This window comes from Xyrauchen texanus, chromosome 1, assembly GCF_025860055.1.
Source record: "Xyrauchen texanus isolate HMW12.3.18 chromosome 1, RBS_HiC_50CHRs, whole genome shotgun sequence".
NCBI classification, from domain to species: Eukaryota; Metazoa; Chordata; class Actinopteri; order Cypriniformes; family Catostomidae; genus Xyrauchen; species Xyrauchen texanus.
The window spans coordinates 14,849,752-14,875,641 of NC_068276.1; the positions used below are offsets into that span (position 1 = coordinate 14,849,752).

Sequence of the window (25,890 nt, forward strand, 5' to 3'; positions counted from 1 at the left end):
TCCCAGATGTTAATTTATTATAAAAAAAAAAAAAAAAAAGGACTTAAACAGTGTTCTGTTTCTCACCCACACCTATCATATCACTTCTGAAGACATGGATTTAACCAAGAGTCTTATGGATTACATTTATGCTGATGTTATGCTTGTGTAGCCATTATGGTTTTGATTATTACAGCTATATAATCAATATATGTGTTCTAATAGATATGACAATAGCAGAAATCAACTGCAAGACTGCTCTGAATGTAAGAAGTGGCATGGTTTTTGTTTGTTTTTTCACACAAAAAAAAATAGTCTATACATTATAAAATCATACTTATATACAATACTACTTATATGGTACTTCAAAGTCTTTTGTGGTATTACCATGGTACATGATCTAAAACCATAGTAGTATTTTTTTGGTTAGTGTCTGTACAAAGCTGAAAATTCAAATTTGGGGATTCAAGAATTCACACAATGCCTGAAAAGAAGAAACTCTCATTCTCGTTCATACTCTGTCTATCTTTCTCAAGGTTTCACAAACGGAACTGGAACATCGTGTTAAACTGGTAAATGACACAAATGACATCTAAGATAAACTGATGATATGTTTAAACGACATTTTTCTCGTGTGTGCTTCTTTCGAAGGCCGTGAGCGCGCCAAATACGGTAGACTTGAGCAACGTCATAGAAACAAACGTACCAGTCAGAGCATTCGAATCGTCACTCGTATCCAGGAAGTGGAATATGCGCTGAATGCACGACAGACTTCCAGTTACCAGAGTATTAGTAATTGATAACCAGTTCTTCATGATCAGTCACTGAAAACCTCACACATAAGTGATGGACTGGGACGAAGGAGACGGAGTGAGTGGGGGAAAAGGTTTATAATCTAGTTGCGTCTGATTAGTCAGACCTGTGAAGCTAAATTAGCTTTTATTGCTAACTGATCTTCTCCTGAGTATTTGTTTGTTTGTTTATGTGCATGTATCCACGTCGAGCAAATCGATCAGTCATTCAAGATACACAAGTAATACTGACAAATCGATACGTAATACGGTTTAGAGACACGTCAATTTGTAATATGAAGCAGATGTGATGATTGTAAGACCTGTTTAACCGCTATCAATAGCCCTGCAAATCATTGGGTTATTATTGACTATAAACGGCTAATTATTGAACATGTTTATGGATTTACTGCCGTTTTAAGATCATAGGAGGATTAAACAGTCGGAGTTTGCTACTGACAACATGTATGGATGTTCACTTTCTGCCATGTACTGTATGTTATGTTAACATGTTTATATACATTGAAGAATGCTCGAACAATTTATGAACATTGTAATGTAGTGTAATCAGTCACTTGCAGACAACCTCGTGTCAATGAGGTGTGTTCTTCTTTTCAGTATATTACTTAGATGCACCTTTGTATCATCGCCATCTTGTGACACATCTTAGTCACAACAATAATCTCTTTGATCATTATGCTGTAGACCCTCTAAAAGTGTTATCTTATTTAAGCAGTAACCTTTTGATGAGAATGGTCATACTGTATTTTGTAGTGCCACTCCCATGGTCATATGGGTGACAGTTGCCATGGACACGGCGGTGGCCACGGTCATGGAGGTCCTGGATTCGGTGGTTTCATGCCCAGCTTCCATGGCCCGCTCGTCCCCGGACCTCTTGATCCAACACAGCAGCCGAGGACGTTCTCACACCCTGAGGACAGCAGTTCCTGGGATATCATCAAGGCAACACAGTAAGACTCATTGGCATGAAATGAATACAGTGGGATTAAATTGAACTGTAAAGATACCTTGGTCCTGCGGTGACATGATTCATTTAAATTATTATCCATGCAGCTTCTAAGCTGATATTCATTAAGAGACCTGTGGAATAGTTCACCCAAAAATGAAAATCTGCTCATAGTATCACAGATGCGGATGACTTTCTTTTTACAGCAGAACACAAACAAAGATTTTTAGAAGAATATCTCAGCTCTCTTGGTCCATAAAATAGAAGTGAACGGTGGCCAGAACTTTGAAGCTCCAAAAAGCACACAAAGGAAGCATAAAATAAATCCATATCGCTCTAGTGGGCTCCTGATGCGATCCAAACGGTTTTGGATGAGAACAGACTAAAATATAACTCCTTTTTCACTATAAATCTTGACATCAGCAGTCCTCTTGGCAACCACGATTTTAATCTTGATTACACTTCCTGTATTGCCATTTATTGCTCTGCACATACGTCAAGCACCAAGAAGTGGAATTGAGCTTAAAATCACGATTGTGCCTAGAGACTGCAATGGCAAGATGTACACTAAAAAAAAATAGTTATATTTTGGTCTTTTCTCACCAGAAACTGATTAAATAACTTCAGAAGACATGGATTAAACCACTGGAGTCATACAGATTACCTTTATGTTCTCTTTATGTGCTTTTTGGAGCTTTCTCGATCTATTCTACGATCAAGCTGTAATGACGCTGAACAGTGAGTGAGGAAAGTGTGTAAACAGATCATCAATCTTTTCATTGTTGAACAGACAAAACATGATATAGAGTTCAAATGCAGCATTGCGTTGTGCTTTTAAACGTTGTGTAAATGTTAACTCAAGCTTCAGATTTGTTCTACATCTATTGTCTCGCTTGCACAAATAGTTCTTTCTCATTATAAAACACAGTTCTTCACTACCAGTTGTTCATGCATTGAAACTTGAGTGTATGGGGCTTAATATTTGGAAGTCAAGTCTGATGCAAAAATAAACTAAATCTTTCCATTGGGATTTTAAATTGTAGGTATGGTACTCTTGAGAGGTGTAAAGAGCTTATAGAGGCTGGTTATGATGTCAGACAACCTGATAAAGAGAATGTTACGCTGCTCCACTGGGCTGCCATCAATAATCGAGCAGATATTGTCAAGTAAGATGTATTTCTGTTGTTTAATGTCTATTTAATAAGTACAATATGTTAAAGGAATATTCTGGGTTCAATACAAGTTAAGCTCAATTGACAGCATTTGAGGCATAATGTTGATTACCAAAAAAGTTAATTTTGACTCGTCCCTCCTTTACTTCAAAAAAGCAAAAATCTGGGTTGCAGTGAGGCACTTACAACGGAAGTGAATGGGGGCCAGTCTGTAAACATTAAAATACTCACTTTTTCTCAAGTTTAGCCACAAGACGTAAATAAAATATGTGTTAACAAGATTATAGTGTGATAAAATGACTTACTATCCTTTTCTGTGTAAAGGTAAAGCCAACTTCTAACTTCGTTACCATGACGATGTATTGTCAACAAACCTTAAAGCCCTAACAGGACTGTAAAAATAAACATTTTAACAACTTTACAGCTCAAATAATACATGAGTTTTAACAGAAGAATTAATGTAAGTGCTTTTATAAAATTATAAGATTATTAAAATTATATTTCTGTGTTCAAACCATCCAAAAATTGTCCCCATTCACTTTCATTAAAAGTGCCTCACTGTCACCTCTATTTTTGCTTTTTTAAAGAAAAGGACGGACGAGTCTAAATACATTTTTGTGGTGATCAACTTTACTCCACAGATGCTGTCAAACAAGCTTAACTTGTATTCTTCTTCTTTCGGCTTCTCCCATTAAGGGTCGCCACAGCGTACCCTCCGCTTTCCGCATATATGACTTGGCACACGCCGGATGCCCTTCCTGACTCAACCCCCAGTGACTGGGGGACTCTGATTGAGCTTAACTTGTATTGATCCTGGCATATTCCTTTAAGGCATAATTAAGAGTTATAACACTTAAGTTAAAAATAAAGGTTTGTTAAATGTTTAGTAAATGTTTGTTTAAAATATGTTAATTGTATTTTGTGTTCTGATTTGTTTCATAGATACTATATATCTAAAGGTGCTGTCATAGACCAACTAGGTGGTGACCTTAAGTCTACACCACTCCATTGGGCCATACGGTGAGTTTTACAATTTAAATAAAGGCGAATGCATGACATGGAAATTGGCAAAAGCACATGATTAAATGCTTAATAACGATTTCTCACCCAATTACCAATTAAATGTGCTTTTTGCAGTTTTTGTAAAAAATACCATCACTTAGATCAGGTCAAAGAAAACAAAACATGTCTGTTCAAACAAATGCTGGATTCTTTTGTTAACTTGGAATGTTTACATTTTGATTTCTGTCTGTATAGCTGCTTACATTGTTCCCCCTTATCTCTGAACAGACAAGGACATTTGTCCATGGTCATTCAGCTCATGCGTTATGGAGCTGACCCATCATTAGCAGATGCAGAGGGGTATCGTGGGCTCCATCTGGCTGTGCTCTTCCAGCATATGCCCATCACTGCTTACCTAATGGCTAAAGGACAGGTGCGACAAACAGTGTCATTTAAAAGGAATAGTTCAGGTTCAATACAGCTTAAGTTCAATTGACAGCATTTGTGCCATAATATTGATTATCACAAAAAGTCATTTAGTCTTTTCCCTCCTTAAACAATAACAAAAATCTGAGTTACAGTGAGACTCTTTCAATGGAAGTGAATGGGGCCAATCCGTAAACGTTAAAATATTCACTGTTTCAAACGTTAGCCACAAGACATAAATAAAATATGTGTTAACAAGATTATAGTGTGATAAAATCCTGTATTAACATTTTCTGTGTAAAGTTAATATCCGATTATTCAACTGTGTTGCCATGGCAATGCCACAACATAAACCCTGTATTCCCAGTAAACAATGATTTAAACAACTTTACAGCATAAATACATGAGTTTTAACAGATTAATTATTGTAAGTGCTCTTATATAATTATAAGCTTCACATTTCTGCTTTTAAACCCTCCAAACAAGGCCCCATTCACTTCCATTGTTTTTTAACCTGTTGTTACGCAATCGCCCACATGCGGTAGTGACGTCACTCTGCTTACATTTCAAATATAATTTATCGTCTATAAATGTAACTAATGTTAACAAATTATACATCTTTTCAAAGGTCTAAGGGTTCAACATTGATATCAGATCTCTGTTTCACGATAGCAATGCTCCAGAAACAGCACTATTGGTAATTTGTTCCAGGAGTACAAATGAAAACATGCAATATCAAAACGGCACTTCACACCTTTTTTTATGAAAACATGATCGCCAGATGAATCCAGTTCCAGTCAATTGTCCATGACAAGCGTTCATTGAAAAACATCCAATAGCACTTTTTGTCCATAAAAGTGATAAATCTGAGAAATATTGATAAAATTCTCCATTGTTTACATGAGATCTCGCCTGAAAGAATTACCCTTCGTCTTCGTTCTTCAACAAACTATGCAATCTGAGCAGCATTTATATTGTAAAACTGTATATTATCTGATATATTAGAGTCTTGTAAAAAAAACGAGCCTGTCTCCAAAGTCTATTTTTAAAAATGGGGCACAGATTTATTTATAATAGCCAAGCAGTGCAGTCAGATTTTGTCGTCTGGAAGGTGGAGTCTTAATTATACTCTATACACCGGCAGTGATTTTACAGAGAAAAAAAGCTTGCAGGAACCTTTTAGATTGTTAGATCATCTTCAAATTTGAAACATAACTTCTTTAGACTTGTGGCTTTGAGAACATTGTATTTCTGGGTTGTCTTGGTACTTTTATTATTGTTTATTTTTTTAGATTATAAAAACACGTTCAGCTCAAAATATTTCCATTACTATAAACTTCAGCTTCTCTAACTTTAAAAAATAACAACTTATATTAATTCTGAAACATGGGAAATAAAGCCCAAAGTTTCTTCTTTCAATATATACTACAACTGTGTCCATTCTCCAAAGGGTCCAGTAAATACAACCATTTAAGGTCAGGTATGTCATTTTCATGGTTTGTGCTCAAAAAGGGGGTGTATCAACAGGTTAAAGAAAGGAAGGATGTCGAAATCGTTTTTTTGTGGTAATCATTATTATGTCATAAATGCTGTCGATTGAGCATTTCTTTAACATATAAATATGACTTATATTGAACTGGGAATATTCCTCAGAATTGAAAATTCATGCTGGTTTGCAACAACATGAGTGTGAGTGAATGATGTCAATTTCTCCTTAAAGGGATAGTTTATCCAAAAAAAGTTTTCTCTCAAAAGAGTATAAAAAATATACTTGGAGACTGTTTTTGTTTGCAACATATGTTTATTTAAAAATAAGTAGATCATCTTGGGGATTTATTATCTGAACTGGGGCCAAACCTTTTCTATCTGTATTTATCTGAAGTAACACCTATTATAAATAACATGTAAAAACAAAATGGTTAATTATGTGTTTATTTACATTAAAATAGTATTTAATTACCTTAAAAGAGGTATTTAAATTACATTTTCAAGGTCAAATTCCCTCTTAAGATCTGGCTGAAGAACAAATATGGCCTTACATCCTCAACTAACAAAAAGGTTTTGATTAGCTTTACTTTGAAAATATAAACATACAATGTAGGTTTATTGTTTATGAAAACAGAGAAAGAATATTTAGATCTGCTAAAGAGCATAATGTCTGTTCCTTTTTAAATGTTATGTTATCCTCCCATTCATTGAGGGCAAAATGTGCCTTCCTTATTCATTTGCACACAGGAGCCAGATAATTGTGCAGATAATAAATAACGGTGAACAAACTGATTTGATGATGTTCAGGATTGAGGACGATGTAGAAATAACACTGTCGGGATATATGCATAGGCAAGTTCAGTGACAAATCACGTAATCTTTTAACGAGCACTACAGAAAAGAATGGAGAATAAAAGCACATTTTCCTGTGTATTTTCTTTGAAGGTTCTGTTCATCATCTTTATGCCTCTTGTGAATAAAGGTTGTGCATATGAGATGACATCACTTCTGTTACAGCTTTTTAAGTCTGTAGTTTTAACTGCAAGCAATTTGCATAAATACATTCATGTTTTGGAGAAGAGTGAAACTGAACTATGGCCTGACAAGCTTAAACATGCACGCTCCTCCGGAACTGGACCATGGATCGCTTGATGACCTCGGATGCTGTTGCATATGTCGAGTGTTGTTAAACTCACCGCTGAGTTTTGCGCAAAGAGGACTCGGATGTTTACCGGCGTGATTTTATCAAACTCATTTGGAAGGTCAGATAAAAGTGATTGGCGAGCCTCATCAAATCACTGACTTACATTAAATAAAGACATTACATCGTACCGGGAGACTCTGAGAAGTGGTGGTACATAAGAAAAGCTGCCAGTACTTCGTACAGTAATTTATAGAAGTGCAGGTACTGAATACCGCCCCACTTCAAGCACTGTTCCTACATATATCGCCACATACTGGGTAAGGAGGAGAATTTATTCTAAAAGAGGACTTAAATATTGATCTGTTTCTCACCCACACCTATCATATTGCTTCAGAGGACATGGATTAAACCACTCGAGTTGTATGGAATACTTTTATGCCACCTTTATGTGCTTTTTTGGAGCTTTCACTTGCGGCCTACATAGCTAAATATTATTCTAAATATCTTTATGTTCAGCAGAAGAAAGTAAGTCATCCACATCTGGGATGTCATGAGGTTGAGTAAATGATGAGAGAATATTCCTTTTTGGGTGAACTATCCCTTTAAAACTTTCATGCTTAACGATGACAATGTGAAAAACGTTTGCTTGTATTGAATCTACTTGTTGCTTTGACATTGTTTTAGGAAGTGGATTCACCAGACATAAATGGACAGACTACATTGATGTTGGCAGCACAGAAAATCATTGGGTAAAACTTCTGATTGACTCGACAGACTTCAGTAGCAATAATAACACCAAAAACCTTTTTCTCCGACATCATAATGTATAATACAAGGGTTCTCAGCTGGTGGGTCACAGGACTGTTTTGATAGGATCACGGACAGGAGGAAAAAAACAAGTAGAAATGCAAATATTAATGTCTGACTAACCATTTTATCAGGGTTGGGTATAATGTGTTACTAAGTAATTAATGACTGTAAAAAGTAAAGTAGTGGATTACTTTTCATTTTTCAGTAATTTAATTAGTTACTTCTGATGTAATTGTGTTAAATACTGTATAGACTCTAGAACAATTCTACATTAAACAATAGTGGATTTAAAATAGAAATGTAGCGTCTAATGTTAAAATGTATGTTTTCTCATTTAACGCTACCTCTACATTTTCTGGCCAGTTCATGAATAATTTATTTGATTTTATATGATTTATTTGAAGAATTTCATGTCTATCCTTGTATTTTTCATCTGGTTGAGATTGCTCAGGGTTTTAGAAAGTAATTAGTAATAAGTAATGTAATTGCTTTTTAGACAGAGTAATTACAACTGTAATCTAATTACACTGTATAAGATGTAATTAGTAGTGAATAATTATTTACCTTTTTTTTTTTTTTTGAGTTACTGATTACACTGCATGTAATCATGCATACTTAGAATGACAACATAAGTTAACTCTAAGCAGATTCACCTGTCACTTGTTAGTATGGATAATATTAACACACTATTTGGCCCAATGTAAATCACTCTTCTGATGTTGTTTATGCATTTCTAAAATGCATCAATATTCCTATTCAGCCTCTTTCGTGTTGATATTTGTGCATATCATTCAGCCTATGCAGTTTATTGTCATTTTAATCATTTCAGTGTTTAATTTTAAGGAAATATTTGTTAATTTTTGTCAAATAAACTATTTTGGTACTTTGTTGGGTAGCTACTTCATCTGGGTCCTGAAGCATAACAAATCCAAAGACTAGTATAATAGACACAGCTTGATATTTTCTATATCTCAGGATCTGTAGTCAAAATTACACTTTCCTTCCGTTATATTTCTCTCTTCTCACACTCTGTCTCTGTGGTTTTCTTTAATATAGATCTGAGCCCACAAACTTCCTGCTGAAGTGCAACGCTTCAGTGAATGCTGTTGATAAAGTGAACAGAAACTCTCCTCTACACTGTGCTGTGCTGGCCGGCAACGTAGATGCTGCAAAAATCCTGTTGGATGCTGGAGCCAGTGTGGACTTGGAGAATGCCAATGTAAGTGTGCTCTAACAGAAATAAATCATTGTGTGGATGTGATTTAGAATAGCACTAGGGAGAAACTGGGTATGGTGAAGTTTCAACGCTGGTTTTAGAAGTGTCTGGGTGATCAAAAGCAGCATTCCATTTTGAATGATTAATAATATATTCAGATCCGGTGTGTAATATTTGCGCCACTGAACAGAATTGCAAAAAGAAACATTGTTTTCAAACAGCTTTCCAAAACCGGCCCCCATCTGCTATGGATCAAAGAAACAGATAGTCCCGCCCCCAACTGACACCATTGGTTGAGACTGTATTGTTGTGTGAGATAATAAATGAATGGCTTACTTAAAGGAACAGTTCACCCAAATAATTAACATTCTCATCATTTATTCACCCTCATTTCATCCCAGATGACGTTCTTTCTTCTGCAGAACACAAATGAAGATTTTTAGAAGAATATTTCAGCTCTGTTGGTCCATACAATGCAAGTGAACGGTGACCATAACTTTGAAGCTCCAAAAAGCATATAAAGGCAGCATTAAAGTAATCCATATGACTCCAGTGGTTTAATCCATGTCTTCAGAAGTGATCCAATCAGTTTTGGGTGAGAATAGACCAAACTGTAATTTGACGTCAGCAGTCTCCTTGTAGTTCTCTTCGCTAGCATCAAGCACTAGGAAGTTTTAAAATCATGATCATGGCTAGAGTCTGCAATGGCAAGATATACCATGAATAATGTGTTAGATTTTGGTCTGTTCTCACCCAAAATCGATTGGATTGCTTTAGAAGTCATGGATTAAACCAAGTCTTATGGATTACTTTTATGCAGCCTTTATGTGATTTATGGAGCTTCAAAGTTCTCATCACCATTCACTTGCATTGTATGAACCTACAGAGCTGAAATATTCTTCTAAAAATCTTTCTTTGTGTTCTGAAGAAAGCAAGTCATACACAACTCGAATGGCATGAGGGTGAGTAATTAATACAGATAATTTTCATTTTTGGGTGAACTATCCCTTTAAGTTGTCTCTAGGCTAAGATAGGAGAAGATTTTAACTACACATTTCAGCTTTAACTTCCATTTATGTGGCCTATTTCCAAGTAAAACAAACTATTTAGTTTGAAATAATGTAGAGTTTTATACCATGAATTGTGCAGCTCGTTGAAGGAGAAGTGTCCTATTGTTTATCTGAGCGATTGGTCTTACGATTTTCACTCGGCAGAAGATAAAATGGGATAAAAAGTCCCATAGACTTCCATTGAAGCAGTTACTTGTGTTTTATATATAGAAACCAGAGTATTATTAAGACTGAAGGGTGGGATGTTTTGACTTAGTCGAGTAAGCAACCACCCAGAACACCTTAGCAACCATCTAGCAACTTCCAAGAACACTTAAGTGTCATGGTGAGGAGTTTTACACATTTTTACACTACGAAGTTTATTAGGTTAGTATTATTATTCCCTGCCCGAATTGCCTTGGTTAAATCAGCAGAAAAGTTATTTAAAAGGTGGAGAATGTTATTACAAAACCTTTTTTCAGATGAATTGTGCAGAAAGACCAGGAACATTTATTTATAGAGTAAATGGAAATGCTGTCAATTTTTTAATTTCATGTTTTCTCTAAGTTCAGTATGAGAATAAGATGACTGCATTCATATGCAGTCCCAAGATTTAGTCTTGATTCTCAGTCATTTCTTTCTGAAAGTACCCTGCACATTTATTCCACATAAATATAAATGGTATGTTATGATATCATTGCATGTTATTTCGTTTACACTCACTAAATCCAAAGCTGTAATGGTGATTGAACAAGCAGAACAAAAGAGCAGTGTTTCTCCAAATCTGTCAATCTGGGTCTAAAGCATTGTGCTCCGTGCATACTCGGGCATTCAGCTTGTATGTTGAGCGTTACCTTGTGTCAGGATTTTTGCTGACATTAAATTTTTTTATTTTCAGGGTCACACTCCCATCGACCTTGCACACCAGGTGCACAGCCCTCTGCTCATTCACATGCTCAACGCAGTGAAGACAGAAAGAGTCAAAGCCAACTCTGCATGTCGGAAAGTGCTTAATAAATACAAGGTATTCATGCTCGGACGAGCTCACACCAACAAGTTTGGCTTGTGTACATACTGTATTGAAAGTCTGATTATTTTCATATCCAATTAACACAGGCAAAAAAATAATATTTTGTTTTGAACTCTTATTATTTCTGCATTATCTTGTATGTATACTGTGCACTGTATGCAGATTGTCTGTATGTGTGCAATGTGCTTGACCTTCCATTTACAGTTTAGAATGAATGAACAAAGTAAAATCAGCCACAGTTTTTAACATCGGTTACTTGCACATTTTTCAGAGATGATAACTATGCTGCTAGTTGAATTAAGCATGCAACGTGAAGTCATCACATTAACAAAAAACAATATTTGAAACATTGAAGCTTTGCACAATACACACTTGTTGATATACACACACACTACTTTTTCCCAAAATGCATCTTAAAGGGATAGTTCACCCAAAAATGAAAATTCTCTAATCATTTACTCACCCCCATGCTGTCACAGATGTGTATGACTTTCTTTCAGAACACAAAAAGATTTTTAACTCTTTCCCCGCCAAACATGGAATTTTCCGTGTTTTATGAAAAAACGCTTCCCCGCCAAACACGGAATTTTCCGGGTTTCCGTGTTTTAGGTGTTATACGGTAAGGAAGACCCCTGCGCATGTTTTGAAAGAGTACGCAACTCTTTGATCAAAGAAACAGACTGCAATCATCTCAAACATGAAGAAGTGGAGTATGAGAAGCTCAAAATATCAGACATAAACATGCCTTTTTCTCAGCTTTTTGTCTGAAATGTTGTTTTTTGACAAAACCTACCTCTGTTCAAGTCGCAATAAAAAAAGAACAAATGAAGATAAAATAAAATCATTTTTTTTGCCTAAAACCAGATCTTTATTTTGATATATAGCATCTTCATATATTCATGGAAGAAAATATTCTGCGGGCCATTAAAGTTTAGCGAAAATTGTCAAAAACCCTGGCGGTGGCTGGCAACTTTTTTTAAAAAACGCTGGTGGGGAAAGGGTTAAAAGAATATCTCAACTCTGTAGGTCCATACAATGCAAGTAAATGGTTATCAGACATTTGTAGCTCCAAAAATCACATAAATGAAACGGAAGTGATTCATAAGACTCCAGTGGTTAAATCTATATCTTCAGAAGCAATATCAGAAGGTGTGGGTGAGAAAAAGATCAAAATGTAAGTCCTTTTTAACTATAAATCTCCACTTTCACTTTCACATCTGAATGTGGGCTGTGCATTAAAAGTCTAGGCCTTCAGTGTGATTTATGCCATTAAGAAAACACAGATTCACAATGAATAATCACCATATGCCTATCATACATTACATACATCGGCAGGAAACCGATGGAGTGCGTACTCCAGGTAGGGAATGAGGTTTTGCCCCAAGTGAAGGAGTTCAAGTACCTCGGGGTCTTGTTCACGAGTGAGGGGACAATGGAGCGGGAGGTTGGCCGGAGAATCGGGGCAGCAGGGGCGGTATTGCACTCGCTCTATCGCACCGTTGTCACGAAAAGAGAGCTGAGCCGAAAGGCAAAGCTCTCGATCTACCGGTCAATTTTTGTTCCTACCCTCACCTATGGTTATGAAGGTTGGGTCATGACCGAAAGAACTAGGTCGCGAGTACAAGCGGCCGAAATGGGCTTCCTCAGAAGGGTGGCGGGCTTCTCCCTTAGAGATAGGGTGAGGAGCTCAGTCATCCGTGAGGAGCTCGGAGTAGAGCCGCTGCTCCTTTGCGTTGAAAGGAGTCAGTTGAGGTGGTTTGGGCATCTGGTAAGGATGCCCCTGGCTGCCTCCCTAGGGAGGTGTTTCAGGCACGTCCAGCTGGGAGGAGGCCTCGGGAAGACCCAGGACTAGGTGGAGAGATTACATCTCCACACTGGCCTGGGAACGCCTCGGGGTCGCCCAGTCAGAGCTGGTTAATGTGGCTCGGGATAGGGAAGTTTGGGGCCCCTGCTGGAGCAGCTGCCCCCGCGACCCGACTTCGGATAAGCGGTTGAAGATGGATGGATGGATGGATGGATGGATGGACATTACGTGGCAGTCAACTAGTAATACCAACTGACAATTTAAAAGCACGTCCACGCACGAAATCCAAAACTTGAAACGACACTTAATGCTCTGAAAAGAGTATAAAAAATATTCTGAAGACCTGATGGGGTGAGATCAAACTCACGCTCTGCTTCGGGCATGTGATTTGTGAGTCACACTTTGCTTGTAAGCATCAAGGAATACATTCTGACTGGATAAACTTTAAATTTTTCTCTATTTGTTTGTAGATTAATTAAGAGTGGAAAGTGATTAAAAATACATCTGATTGAGAATGAAAGGATGAAAAATATTTCTTTATTTGGCATGTTAGTCCAGCAGAGAAGGCTTTGCTTGCCCTGAGAAAGGATTTAACCTCTGGATTACTTTTATGTTTCCTTTAATGTGATTTTTGGAGCTACAAAAGGTCTGATCACCATTCACTTGATCATACCAGTATGGACCTACAGAGCTGAAATATTCTTTTAAAAATCTTTGTTTATATTCTGCAGAAGACAGAAAGTCATCCACACCTGGGATGGCATGAGGGTGAGTAAATGATTAGACAATTTTTATTTTTGTGTGAACTATCCCTTTAATACCAGGTGTAAACAGGATCTTAAAAATAGTAGGCAGTGTATATTCTGCACAGTGTTCAGTAAGCTGTACGCTAGCATTCCATTCCAAACATAGGCTTTGTTCCTCATTTAAGACTAAAATACTATTAGTGCTGTTATCAAAGTAAATATTTGATGCTCCAAAAATCAGAAGCACAGAAGTGAACTATATAAATAATATTTATTTGTATTATTTAAAGGAAAAATGTTGTTGCATCTCATACAATTCCATGCTTTTCTATGGCTTGCATTTAAAATCTGTTACACCGAAGTTCCACACAAACACTCTTTAACACACACAAACACACACACACACAATGCTTTCACCAACCTTATTAAGAAAGAAATGAGGGGACGACTTGAAATCCCAGAGTTGCACTTAACCTTGGAACAACAGCAGCCAATTTCTCAAATAATGCATGTTTGGCCCTGGAGAATTCCCCATTTATAGTCTTTTATGAAAGGAGAAAGTAACATTCCACTTATTATTTGACCCACATTCCTCCTCCGATTTAACCCTGATTTTAGACTTTCATTGCCGTTGAAAGACTTCATTATTCAGAGGATGAATGTGTGATAATGTGCATGTTGTGATTGTGTGTGTGTGTGTTCTGTTTCAGGTCTATCTACAGTGTGTGTTTAGTGTTGTTGTGGTCGGGGCCATCGGTGCCATATTGGACATGAGGACGGAGTCTTGGTTACTAAAGGGAGTTTTACTCGCTTGCATTATAGCCGTGATCAACATCACTATAAGGTCAGCAAACACTCTCTAACACAAACACACACACACACATGTTGGTGCAGCCAATTATCATTGAGGACTCTCCATAGACATAATGATTTTTATACTGTGTGAACTATAGATTCTATCCCCTAAACCTAACACAACCCCTAAACCTAACCCTCAAAAAAAACCATTCTGCATTTTTACATTTTCAATAAAACATCGTTTAGTATGTTTTAAAATGAATTATAGGGACACTAGAAATGACCTCATAAACCACAATTATAGCATTATACTCTTGTAATTATCAGCTTGTAACCTAAAACAAATTCCTCGTAAACCACCCAAACCATCCACACACACACTTAACCGGAACAGAATGTTTCCTGATAGTTGACTTTTATTGTTCTGCGTATTAAGGCTCTGTTGCTACAAAAATCTATTTATTATTCACGCAAAACATTAGTATGTCACAGCTTATGACATAACCGATTAAGGGGGGGGGGGTCAAACTGAAAGGGAGCACTAGGTAGTCTGTAGAAATTTGGAGAAAAAAAAGAAGTATTTTTTAAATACCTTAATGTAATTTAGGGCTGTCAAAGTTAGCGTTAACTTTTAAAATTCTTTACCATCATCCACACACATTTCCGAACCCAACACAAGTACATTTTTTGTTTTCCTTCTTTTAGGAATACTACATAAAATGTTGATATGTATTGCATTGTCTGTATAATTTCACCATTTCACACAGTATAAACAGGTCTTTTTTTAAAACATGAAAATATGTAGCTTTGCTAAAGGCTCATTCACGCAATGTCTGAGAAAACAACATAGACATGGAAGATGTTCACAACTGTTTTTGACACCAAAGCTATTTAAAGGTGTAGTTCACCCAAAACTGGAAATGTTCTCATCATTTACTCAACCCTTTCTTCTGCTGAAAACAAATGAAGATTTTTAGAAGAATATTTCAGCTCTATTTGTCCTCACAATGCAAGTAAATGGTGACCAGCTCTCAGAAGGCCAAAAAAGGACATAAAGGCAGTATTAAAGTAATCCATATGACTATGATAGGTAAGGGTGCGAGATTCATATTTAAGTTCTTTTTTACTGTAAATCTACAATCTCTTTCACTTTCTCTTCCACATACTGTTATGGAAGTGACTTTCACATTCAACCACCTACTGGTCCCGACCTGGTCAAAGGTGGAGATTGACATAGATAACCACTGGAGTCTTGATGATAACTGTCATGCTCCCATTGCAATGTGTTAGAATACATTACATAACTGCATAGCAACAACATGGCAAAACCCACACCTACCTTGGCAGGCATTTTTGTCAGAAAATGTTAAAATCTTGTTTAATATGAACATTCAATATTCATCAGAGATTTTATGTGAGATATTGCAAGTTGAATTCTGGAATCTGGTGGATTAACTTTCATTGGCTTTGGATTCATCTGTTGAATGTAATTATTTGAACTGGGCAACTAAATGAGTTTGCAGTGATGTTGACCTCCACAAGAGGGCACTGTAAGCACAGTTAAGAAGCACTGAGAGGGAGGTTTTGATTGTCTGTACTTGGGAAAATTTCAGGTTGGCACAAAGAGGCAGAGGTGGACAGAGAGTGGATTTTGCCAATCGATAATGAAGGTCCTGGAAAAGTCTGATAACCGATTTATTGGCTGATAGTTTTAAGATTAGAGTTCTAGAATTCAACCACAACAGCAAAAATACAAATCCTTCATTACTGTGACGGGCACAGACATAGAAGCTACAAGAGTCCAAAAGGAATAAAATCCCACATGCAGTTTTTTGTTCAACCAAAACAATAATAATAATAACCAGAAAACAAAAAGGAAGAGTTGGTGCGTAACGTGGGACTATTTTGGGAGGGGTTCCTCCCCTTTTCTGCCTGATTTTGGCGTGCCCAATTCCCAATGCGCTCTAGGTCCTCGTGGTGGCATAGTGACTCGCCTCAATCCAGGTGGTGGAGGATGAATCTCAGTTGCATCCGTCTGAGACCGTCAATCCATGCATCTTATCACGTGGCTTGTTGAGCACGTTAACCCATAGACTTAGTGTGTGTGGAGGCTTCATGCTATTCTCCGCAGCATTCACGCACAACTTGCCACGTGCCCTACTGAGCGAGAACCACATTATAGCGACCATGAGGAGGGTAACCAATGTGACTCTACCCACCCTAGCAACTGGGCCAATTGGTTGCTTAGGAAGCCTGACTGAAGTCACTCAGCGCACGCCCTGGATTCAAACTTACGACTCCAGGTGTGACAGTCAGTGTCTTTACTTGCTGAGCTACCTAGGCCCCCATAACGTGGGACTTTTATTGAAAAGCCTTTACTCTGATACAACGCCAACATGACACAGAGGAATAAAATAAAAGCTATCTGCAACAATCAGTATAGATTTTGCCGATAACCAATTGTTCTAAAAGCAACTATCTGCACAAATGAATCTGTAAAAGCAATACATCGGTCTACAAAGAGGCACAGGAAGATTGAAAGAGCTGTTATTTCCTAGCTATGCTCTAACATTGCTTTTCCATTTGTGTGCATGTGTGGTTTGACTCTTCAGGCAGTTGGCGACTGTGGCAGTACGGTCCTTGATTCCCTCGACAGGTCTCATGGCCTCTGTCTTCTGGATGGTGGTCACCTGGGGCTTGTGGTTTCTGCCTGATATCCTTTTATAAAACCCAGACATCCCTCTCCAATCACACACACGCATACGCTTGTGTTCATATCAGCCATGGCATATTCTACATGCAAAAACATCTCACAAATAAATACAGAAATTTTACACGCATGTTTTCCTGCCTTTAAGACAATGCAGATTAATCCTAATGACAGAATAATTAAGGAAATGTGAAGCCGGGGGCAGGTTTAGTGCATCACAGGGGGTTGATGCTTTATGAATTTAATTATCGCTAATTGTTGCCATTGTAACTTTACCTACTACTAAGATAAAATATGAATCTATTGTTTTGACATGGTGAAATAATTTCTCTAATGATGAATAAATGAGTTTATTCTCTACAGAACAACAAATATCCATATGGCAGTTTTGTATAAAAAAGTGATTTATCTATATCTTATGCATGTTAGCATTGTCGCACTGATATGTATATCCCTTTTACATTTTTGTTAAATGAATTGGATCTCTGCTCTTCTCTCATTAATTAGAAAGAAAAGAGTCACATTAATAGTCTAAAGAAAATGCCATTTCTGTTTCTGTTTTGGAATTGCCTTAACATATGTGCTGTTAACATGACCCCAGTGCTACAGTCCAGATACTCTTTACAGTGAACATCACCGCTCTGCTGTATTACTACCTGCGCTCCTGCAGGACAGACCCTGGCATCGTCAGAGCAACCGAGGAGGAGAAGAAAAAGGTAATGACTGGACATTGTCTGATTTGTTGCTGTTATGCTGATCAATTTATTATACTGTCAATTAATTGTAGTGCGATTCTGATTGGTTTGTCTGTGTGCTGTCTGTTTTGTGTGATTCATTTTTACTAAATTAAACAACAAAAAACTTGGGCAAGCTGTCAAAGATTATTATGATTAGTGTTTTTATAAAATATGTTTTACAGTTTTACATTTGTGGACAATTAATTTTTTATGTGATGTGACAGAGAGGGGTTAAAAATGGAGTACACATCAAAAATATGGGATTTATAAGCTAGCATAGATGTAAATACAATTAAAAAAATGTAAAACAAAGATGCGTTATGAATCAAAAAAATTTGGCTTTATTATTTCTAGATCACCAATCAAATAAGCAGATTTGTGGCATTGACGATGTTAAGTTCTTGCTTTCATTTAAGAAGACAAGATGCTCTTTGGAACATTCTCATTTCATGCTGGGATAACATGGATTGTCAGACCATTTCTGCTCAAGAGCATGCTGTCATTATTAAAGCAAAAAGGGGGACAAACCAAAAACTGACAATATGAATGTAGTGTGTAATCAAATGTGTAATCATTTAATAATCATGTACATTTTTAAGTTTAATTTCTCACTCAAATTTCTATGCTGAAAAAAGTCGTTAGAAAAATGCAAAATAGAAGCATTTCCCCTAGTGGACTAGAAATTAGAGGTCGACCAGAAATTAGAGGTCGACCTATTGTAGATTTTGCATATATCGAATCGGAGAATTGGCTCTGTAACAATGATCTATAATTACAGTTGACGTCATAAGTTTACATACAGTTTGTTTGAAGTCATTAAAACTAATTTTATAACCACTCCACAGATTTCATATTAGCAAACTATAGATTTGGCAAATCGTCTAGGACATCTACTTTGTGCAAGACACAAGTGATTTTTCCAAAAATTGTTTACAGATAGATTGTTTCCGGTTTAATTGACTATATCACAATTCCAGTGGGTCAGAAGTTTACATACATTAAGTTAACTGTGCCTTTAAGCAGCTTGGAAAGTCCTTTAGACAATTAGCTTCTGATAGGAGGTGTACTGAATTGGAGGTGTACCTGTGGATGTATTTTAAGGCCTACCTTCAAATTCATCTTTGCTTGACATCATGGGAAAATCAAAAGAAATCAGCCAAGACCTGTGAAAAAAAAAGTGTTGACCTCCACATGTCTGGTTCATCTTTGGGATCAATTTACAAATGCCTTAAGGTACCATGTTCATCTGTACAAACAATAAGCAAGTATAAACACCATGGGACAACGCAGCCATCATACCGCTCAGGAAGGTCATCTGCCTCCTAGATGATGAACGAAGTTTGGTGCGAATAGTGCAAATCAATCTCAGAACAACAGCAAAGGAACTTGTGAAGATGCTGGAGGAAATGGGTATCTTTATCCACAGTAAAACGAGTCCTATAAGACATAATCTGAAAGGCTGCTCAGCCAGGAAGAAGCCACTGCTCTAAATCCGCCATAAAAAAGCCTGACTACCATTTGCAAGTGCACATGGGGACAAAGATCTCCTCTGGTCTGGTGAAACACAAATTGTACTGTTTGGCCATAATGACCATCGTTATGTTTGGAGGAAAAAGGGTGAGGCTTGCAAGCTGAAGAACACCATCCCAACTGTGAAGCAGGGGGGTGGCAGCATCATGTTGTGGGGGTGTATTGCTGCAGGAGAGACTGGTGCTCTTCACAAAATAGATGGTATCTTGAGGAAGTAAAATTATGTGGATATATTGAAGCAAAATCTCAAGACATCAGCCAGGATGTTAAAGCTTGGTCGCAAATGGGTCTTCCAAATGGACAATGACCCCAAGCATACCTCCAAAGTTGTGGTAAAATGGACAACCAAGTCAAGGTATTGGAGTGGCCATCATAAAGCCCTGACCTCAATCCGAACTGAAAAAGCGTGTGCGTGCAAGGTCTACAAATCTGGCTCAGGTTACACCAGTTCTGCCTGGAGAAATGGGCCAAAATTTCAGCAACTTATTGTGAGAAGCTTGTGGAAGGCTACTCAAATTTTTTGACCCAAGTTAAACAATTTAAAGGCAATGCTGCCAAATACTAACAACATTTATGTAAACGTCTGACCCACTGGGAATGTGATGAAAGAAATCAAATCTGAAATAAATAATTATCTCTACTATTATTCTGATATTACACAATCTTTAAATAAAGTAGTGATCCTGACTGATATAAGACATGGAATGTTTTTTACGATTAAATGTCAGGAATTGTGAGTTTAAAAGTTGGTACTTGAACTTGTAATGAGGTGAATGCTCGCTCTCTCATTAGGGTAAGAGATGAATGGGAATGCGGAGGAGGAGCATGTGTTTCTGAACTCTACAGGTGCTACTGTTATTATTGTCAATTCATCGGGAGATATTTAATAAAGATGTTTGAATTGCACCACATCTTGTAATTCACTCTATTACTAAGATGCTTGTGCCTGGCGGAAACTGAGAAGCTGCCTTCATGATAATAAGGAGCGTTTCTAACCTCGCGCCGTTTTCCCTTTGCGTTGTCACGTGTGAAACGCCACATAAACAGTACAGTACGCAAACCTTTCATATTCGCCATACCTCACCCACTGCATCCTTCTTAACTGTTGAATCATTTTGTTGTCCTACAACACTGCCAGTATTCCGCACTCTCTGTGTTTCCATGATAGTGCTGCTGAAGTCTTAAAGGAGCTGCGTGTCTTTTGCGACATGAGGGATCAGTTTACATGATTAAACCAAATTACCGCTCGTCGATCGAATCGTAGGACGTGAATATCATCCGAAAAGCTGAAACAGTTTGACTGTGTCTCGTTTGGAAGGCTGCATCCTCCGGATGTGTATCCTTCGTGGGCACTCACAACCCACAATTCTTTGTTTGTAAAAAAAAAAATAATGCCAATTTGCCCGGAAATATTAAAACGCAAATAATGTTAATTCCCAAGTTGAAGTACCTCAGTCGATGGGTGCAGAGTATATACTATATATAATTATATTAATATGTCATTAAAATAAAGTATTAGATACTAAAAGTACACCTGTAAAATCTACTGTCTTTATTCTCTACATCATAATAACTCTACTCAAATGTACCACATACATTCCCTTCCAAAGCGACTTTGTTCCCTTCTCAATCAATGTGCTCGTGCTTGTTAAAGAGTAGCGTGCTGTCATAGCAACCATGTTACGTTCGGTTTCCGTTCACCCTGCGAAGGCTTTCGAAACGAGACACATCCTTAGATACAGCAATTCCCCACATGATTTTATTTTTATTTCACCTCTAGAGGCCGCTGTTATACTGTACAACCAAGTCGTTATACGTAAGTGTAGAATCAGTCAGCATCAGCCACGGAGGAATACAAATATGCATAGATTTTTACCAGTAACCGATAGTTCCAAAAAGTACCTACTGGTTTCACTGATTAATCAAGAAAAACTGATATAACAGTCTACCTCTAGTAGAAATGAATACTGGTATTCTTGCTATTTATATGTGTGACTGTTGAGATCAGTATGTTCTGATTGGTGTATTCAGTGTGACTTTCTGTATTGCCAGAACGTTTTTACATATTTAAGTAACTTACAAATGAGGACTAACGATCCTGCAATATTAGCAGTGCCACTAAACCAAATGTCAGTATAAACCAGAATAGCCCAGAGCAATGGTTACAATTGCCTGACTTCATTCATTATTCCTGTTGGTGTATATAGTGTACACTCTTTCTCTTCTTATACTTGTTTTCTTTTCTCTTTCTGTAGAATATTATGGTTCTGGCAGAGGCGGGCTGTTTGGATCCCAGAATATTTTGTACTTCTTGTATGGTAAGTTCTCTCAATGCAGTATTATTCCAAAAATCGTATCGTTTCCTAGAGGTTTGTTCATCAAATGCTCTAGGTAATAATACATTTGTTTTGCAGATGAGGAAGCCAATGAGAGCCAGTCATTGCTTTACCTGTAATGCCTGTGTCGCTAAACAGGATCACCACTCCATTTGGATCAATGGCTGCATCGGTAACGTGCACAGACTGAGAGTTTTTTTGCCATATACTACTTCTCTCTTTACTTCTCCCTCATTCTTCTGTTTTCTCACCTGTTCCATAGGGGCCAGAAATCACCCGTTCTTTGTGCTGTTCCTTGTGACTCTGAACTTCCTCTGCATCTGGATGTTCTACGGCAGTATCATGTGTAAGTACAAAATATATTCAATAATTGATGTCTTTACAATAACATCTGGCATTTTTGTCTGTACAGAAGAAAACGTTAAATAAACTATAAAAAATGTGTGTGTGTTTGCGCAGACTGGTCGAAACACTGCCCGCTACACTATGCTGAGGAGGGCGGATGGGGGGCGTTAACCACTCTGACGGGATGTTCTCCCTGGGTGCTCTACATTTTCTGCTTTGCTTTCTTGAACATCTCCTGGGCCTCCATACTTCTTGTGTTACAGCTCTACCAGGTAAACCACAGCCCCTTCAATATGGGTTTAATTTGTAGTTACCTTTAAGCAACAGTCCACCCAAAAATGTAAAATGGTCTTCTCATTTACCGTACTCGCCTTTATGCCATCTGAAACTTGTATGACTGACTTTCTTCTGCGGAACAAAATTTGTTTTTTATTTTAAGGATATATGAGGTGTTTTTGTCCATATAATGCAAGTCAGTGGGGTCCAACACTTTCAAGCTCCCAAAGAAAAAACGTAAAGGTGATCCATATGACTCGAGTGGTTTAATCCATGTCATCTGAAGTGATATGATCAGTTTTGGTTGAGAAACGGACCAAAATGTGTCTCCTTTTTCACAATAAATTTGGACAGCTGCAGGCTCCTTGGCATATATTTTGGAAACCTGGCATAGAAAAAGAACATGTGGTTTGAATTGGAATGCTTCCAATAGTGACCTAATCAGATCAATACCAATACTAGCCATTACTCAGATGGTTACCAATATATTGTGCATCCCTAGTTCTCAAAGGAGAAAAACCTAACAGCTGTTTTGAATGATGAACAGATACTACTAAAAGTGTGAATAATGCACTTGACTGGACAGATTTAAACTGAGTCACCTGAAGTGCTTTCATTAGGAGACCAAGTTGTTTTCATGTGGTTACACATAAAAAGTATTAATGTGAGGATAAATTAGACAGTAGCTCAGACTAAACATACTGGCTTTCTTTCCTTACAGATTGCTTTTCTGGGTCTGACGACAGCCGAGAGAGTGAACCTGACGTTTAGACAGAGGAAGCTCCCTCAATCCTTCTCCCTCAGACAAAACCCGTTCAAGTAAGCTGAAGAATTTCTTCCCAGTTGAAACTAATGAAGGTTTATAACAGTGCTGTTAAATAAGAACTTAATTAAAGCTACACTCAGTAATTCTTTTGTTGCCCTGACATCTAGTGGTGTAAATTCAGCATCACTCAATGTCCAATTTGAAGTCATCCATTATTTATTCCGCTACTAAAAGCATTCTATCATCGAGGTAAAGCAAGTAATATTTGGCTGGACATATTATCTTAACATGGTGGCACTCATGAATGTGCGCCCAGTACCATGTGTACAATAAAGTTGCTTTAAGACTGATATGGCTAGAGTGTCAAAGTATTGATATTTTAAATTTAGTTAAGATTAGTTTTCAGGCATAAAAGCTGAGAGTAAACATTTTTTAGCATATTGACATTATTTTTAATCATGAAGGACAACTTGACCTCTGAACTTAGACCTTGGAAGTCCTTCTCCACAACTTTCGGTATTTTCAAAATACATTTTCTTAACGTTTTTATCATTGACAACACCATTGACATGAAATCAAGGGACAAACATTCTTTTTAAATTATTTAAATTATGAATGAATTATTTAGTTTTGCTCTTTTGCACACAGATTATGCCTTGTACTAAAGTTTGACCTAAGAAAAGAAAATAAACACATAAATAACTGTAAATGTAATAGAAACGGTGAACCATTTAAGGTGAGTTTTTTTTTTTTATTATTTTATTTTCTAAAAATGTGTAAAGTACAGAGTCAGTGCATTTAATTTGATTAAAAAAAAAATGTAGGATATAGAATTATGTCATTTAAATGGGGTTTCTTGACTATCTGAAATAAGGATGTACCGATGTATCAGCTGCCGAAATTTATCGGCCAATTATTGACCAAATTGAAACCATCTGTATATCGTTAATAAGCATGAAAATGCCGATATGAAAAATAATGGTTTATTTAAGCAATATCATATTGCTCATTTACAACAGTTTAATGAACAAGTAATTGAAAATAAAAAAAATTGGTACGGTCACAAAAAAACGCATTTGTGCATGAACTACTTAATTACATGATGGATCAGAATCTGCCGTTCCTGGTTCAAAACAAATGATGCGTCCAACCCTCTCAAAAATGTCACTTTAGAAGTAGTATCATGGCTTGGGCTGTTTCTAACAAGTTATTAAAGAAACAAGGTTGTGAGTGAGAGAGAAAGAGAGTGTGTGCGATTATCTTAGTCTGTCTCGAAACTAAAGCAGTGATGCTGCTGTGTTAGTCAGCTTTCTGAAGATAATGTCATTTTGGTCAAATACATCCTATTTTCTCCATGGTGTAATTCATTATTCTGTTGTGTCTCTCATCTGTGATGAGTCTTAATGCTGAAGTTGTCAGTTTAAAGCTGTTTAAAGGTTTTTCCCAGCTTTAGTAGTGTAGTAGTAGTAATCCGAGCAATCACAGTGTGTAGATGAATGTAATCACTGACTGACTGACGCTAACTTGATGCACGTCACTTCTACTGGCTCATTACACACAAAAATAGTCTTTTATCACTGACTAAAATCTTTGATGTCAGAAAAATACATTTAAAGTGACACATCTAGCTCTTTTACACATCTGCGCTGTTCTCTTACTCTTTAGTTTGGTAAATAATAATTAATTGGTAACACATTTTGTAAAAACTCTGTGGATTCAAATGCACAATCCAGAAATAATAATAGTTACGATATTTAGACCATGTAATATTTAATTGTCTTTCTCATTGTTACAACCCCAATTCTGAAAAATTTGGGACAGTATGAAAAATGCTAATAAAAACAAAAAGTAATGATTTTTAAATTATATTCACCCTTTGCTTTATTGAAAGCACTACAACTACACATTATATGATGTTTTACCTTGTGAATTTCATAGTTTCTATTTTATTTTATTTTTTATGTACAGTCATTTCAAATCAGATGATTGCAACATGCTCCAAGAAGTGGTGACAGTCAAGTGTTTTCCACTGTGAAACATCACCATTTCTTCTAATAACACTTATCAAGCATTTAGGCACTGAAGACACAAGTTTGTTAAGTTTAGAAAGTGGAATTTTCCCCAAATCATTCCCCAGGTCGTGGGCTACACAATTTTAAGGGGTCTTCGTTGCCGTATGGTGTGCTTCATAATGCGCCACACATTCTCAATAGGAGATGGTCATGACTGCAGGCAGGCCAATCTAGCACCCACACTCTCTGCTCACACACTTGTAATCCGGGCTGGGTGTGGTTTGGTGTTGTCCTGCTTGAAAATGCAGGGACATCCCTGGAAAACCCGTGCTGGATAGCAGTATTTGTTGCTCCAAAATTTTTACAAATCTTTCTGCATTAATGGTGCCCTCACAGATGTGTGATTTACCCATGCCATGGGCACTGGCATGCCCTTGGCCCATACAGACACTGACTTTTGCACTTGATGCTGGTAACAGCTTAGATGGCCCTTTTCCTCTTTTGCCTGGAGAACACGACGGCTGTGTTTTTCTACAACTATTTGAAACGTGGACTTGTTGGACCATAAAACACAGTTCCACTGTTCTGCTTTCCATCTAAGATGAGACCGAGACCAGAGAATTCGGCAGCACTTCTGGTCAGTGTTGATGTATGGCTTCTGCTTTGCATAGTAAAGTCTTAACTTGCGTCTGTGGATCCAGCGGCGAATGGTGTTGACTAACAAAAGGTTTACTAAAGTAATCCCAATCCCATGTT

General features: G+C 37.2%; 1 protein-coding gene across 1 annotated transcript in view; it reads left to right on the top strand.

The window, feature by feature from the left end:
- The first annotated feature begins 704 nt into the window (after positions 1–704).
- Positions 705–25,890, top strand: part of LOC127644695 (putative palmitoyltransferase ZDHHC13) — a 28,031-nt gene continuing 2,845 nt past the window's right edge. The window contains exons 1-16 of the mRNA XM_052128015.1: positions 705–849; positions 1,545–1,741; positions 2,781–2,903; positions 3,852–3,929; positions 4,200–4,344; positions 7,654–7,718; positions 8,836–8,998; positions 10,943–11,068; positions 14,335–14,468; positions 17,035–17,135; positions 17,724–17,848; positions 21,655–21,717; positions 21,814–21,907; positions 21,998–22,081; positions 22,195–22,352; positions 23,078–23,175. Coding sequence (XP_051983975.1) covers positions 826–849; positions 1,545–1,741; positions 2,781–2,903; positions 3,852–3,929; positions 4,200–4,344; positions 7,654–7,718; positions 8,836–8,998; positions 10,943–11,068; positions 14,335–14,468; positions 17,035–17,135; positions 17,724–17,848; positions 21,655–21,717; positions 21,814–21,907; positions 21,998–22,081; positions 22,195–22,352; positions 23,078–23,175 — 1,778 coding nt within the window. The 5' untranslated portion in view covers positions 705–825. The remainder of the gene's footprint in view (positions 850–1,544; positions 1,742–2,780; positions 2,904–3,851; positions 3,930–4,199; positions 4,345–7,653; positions 7,719–8,835; positions 8,999–10,942; positions 11,069–14,334; positions 14,469–17,034; positions 17,136–17,723; positions 17,849–21,654; positions 21,718–21,813; positions 21,908–21,997; positions 22,082–22,194; positions 22,353–23,077; positions 23,176–25,890) is intronic.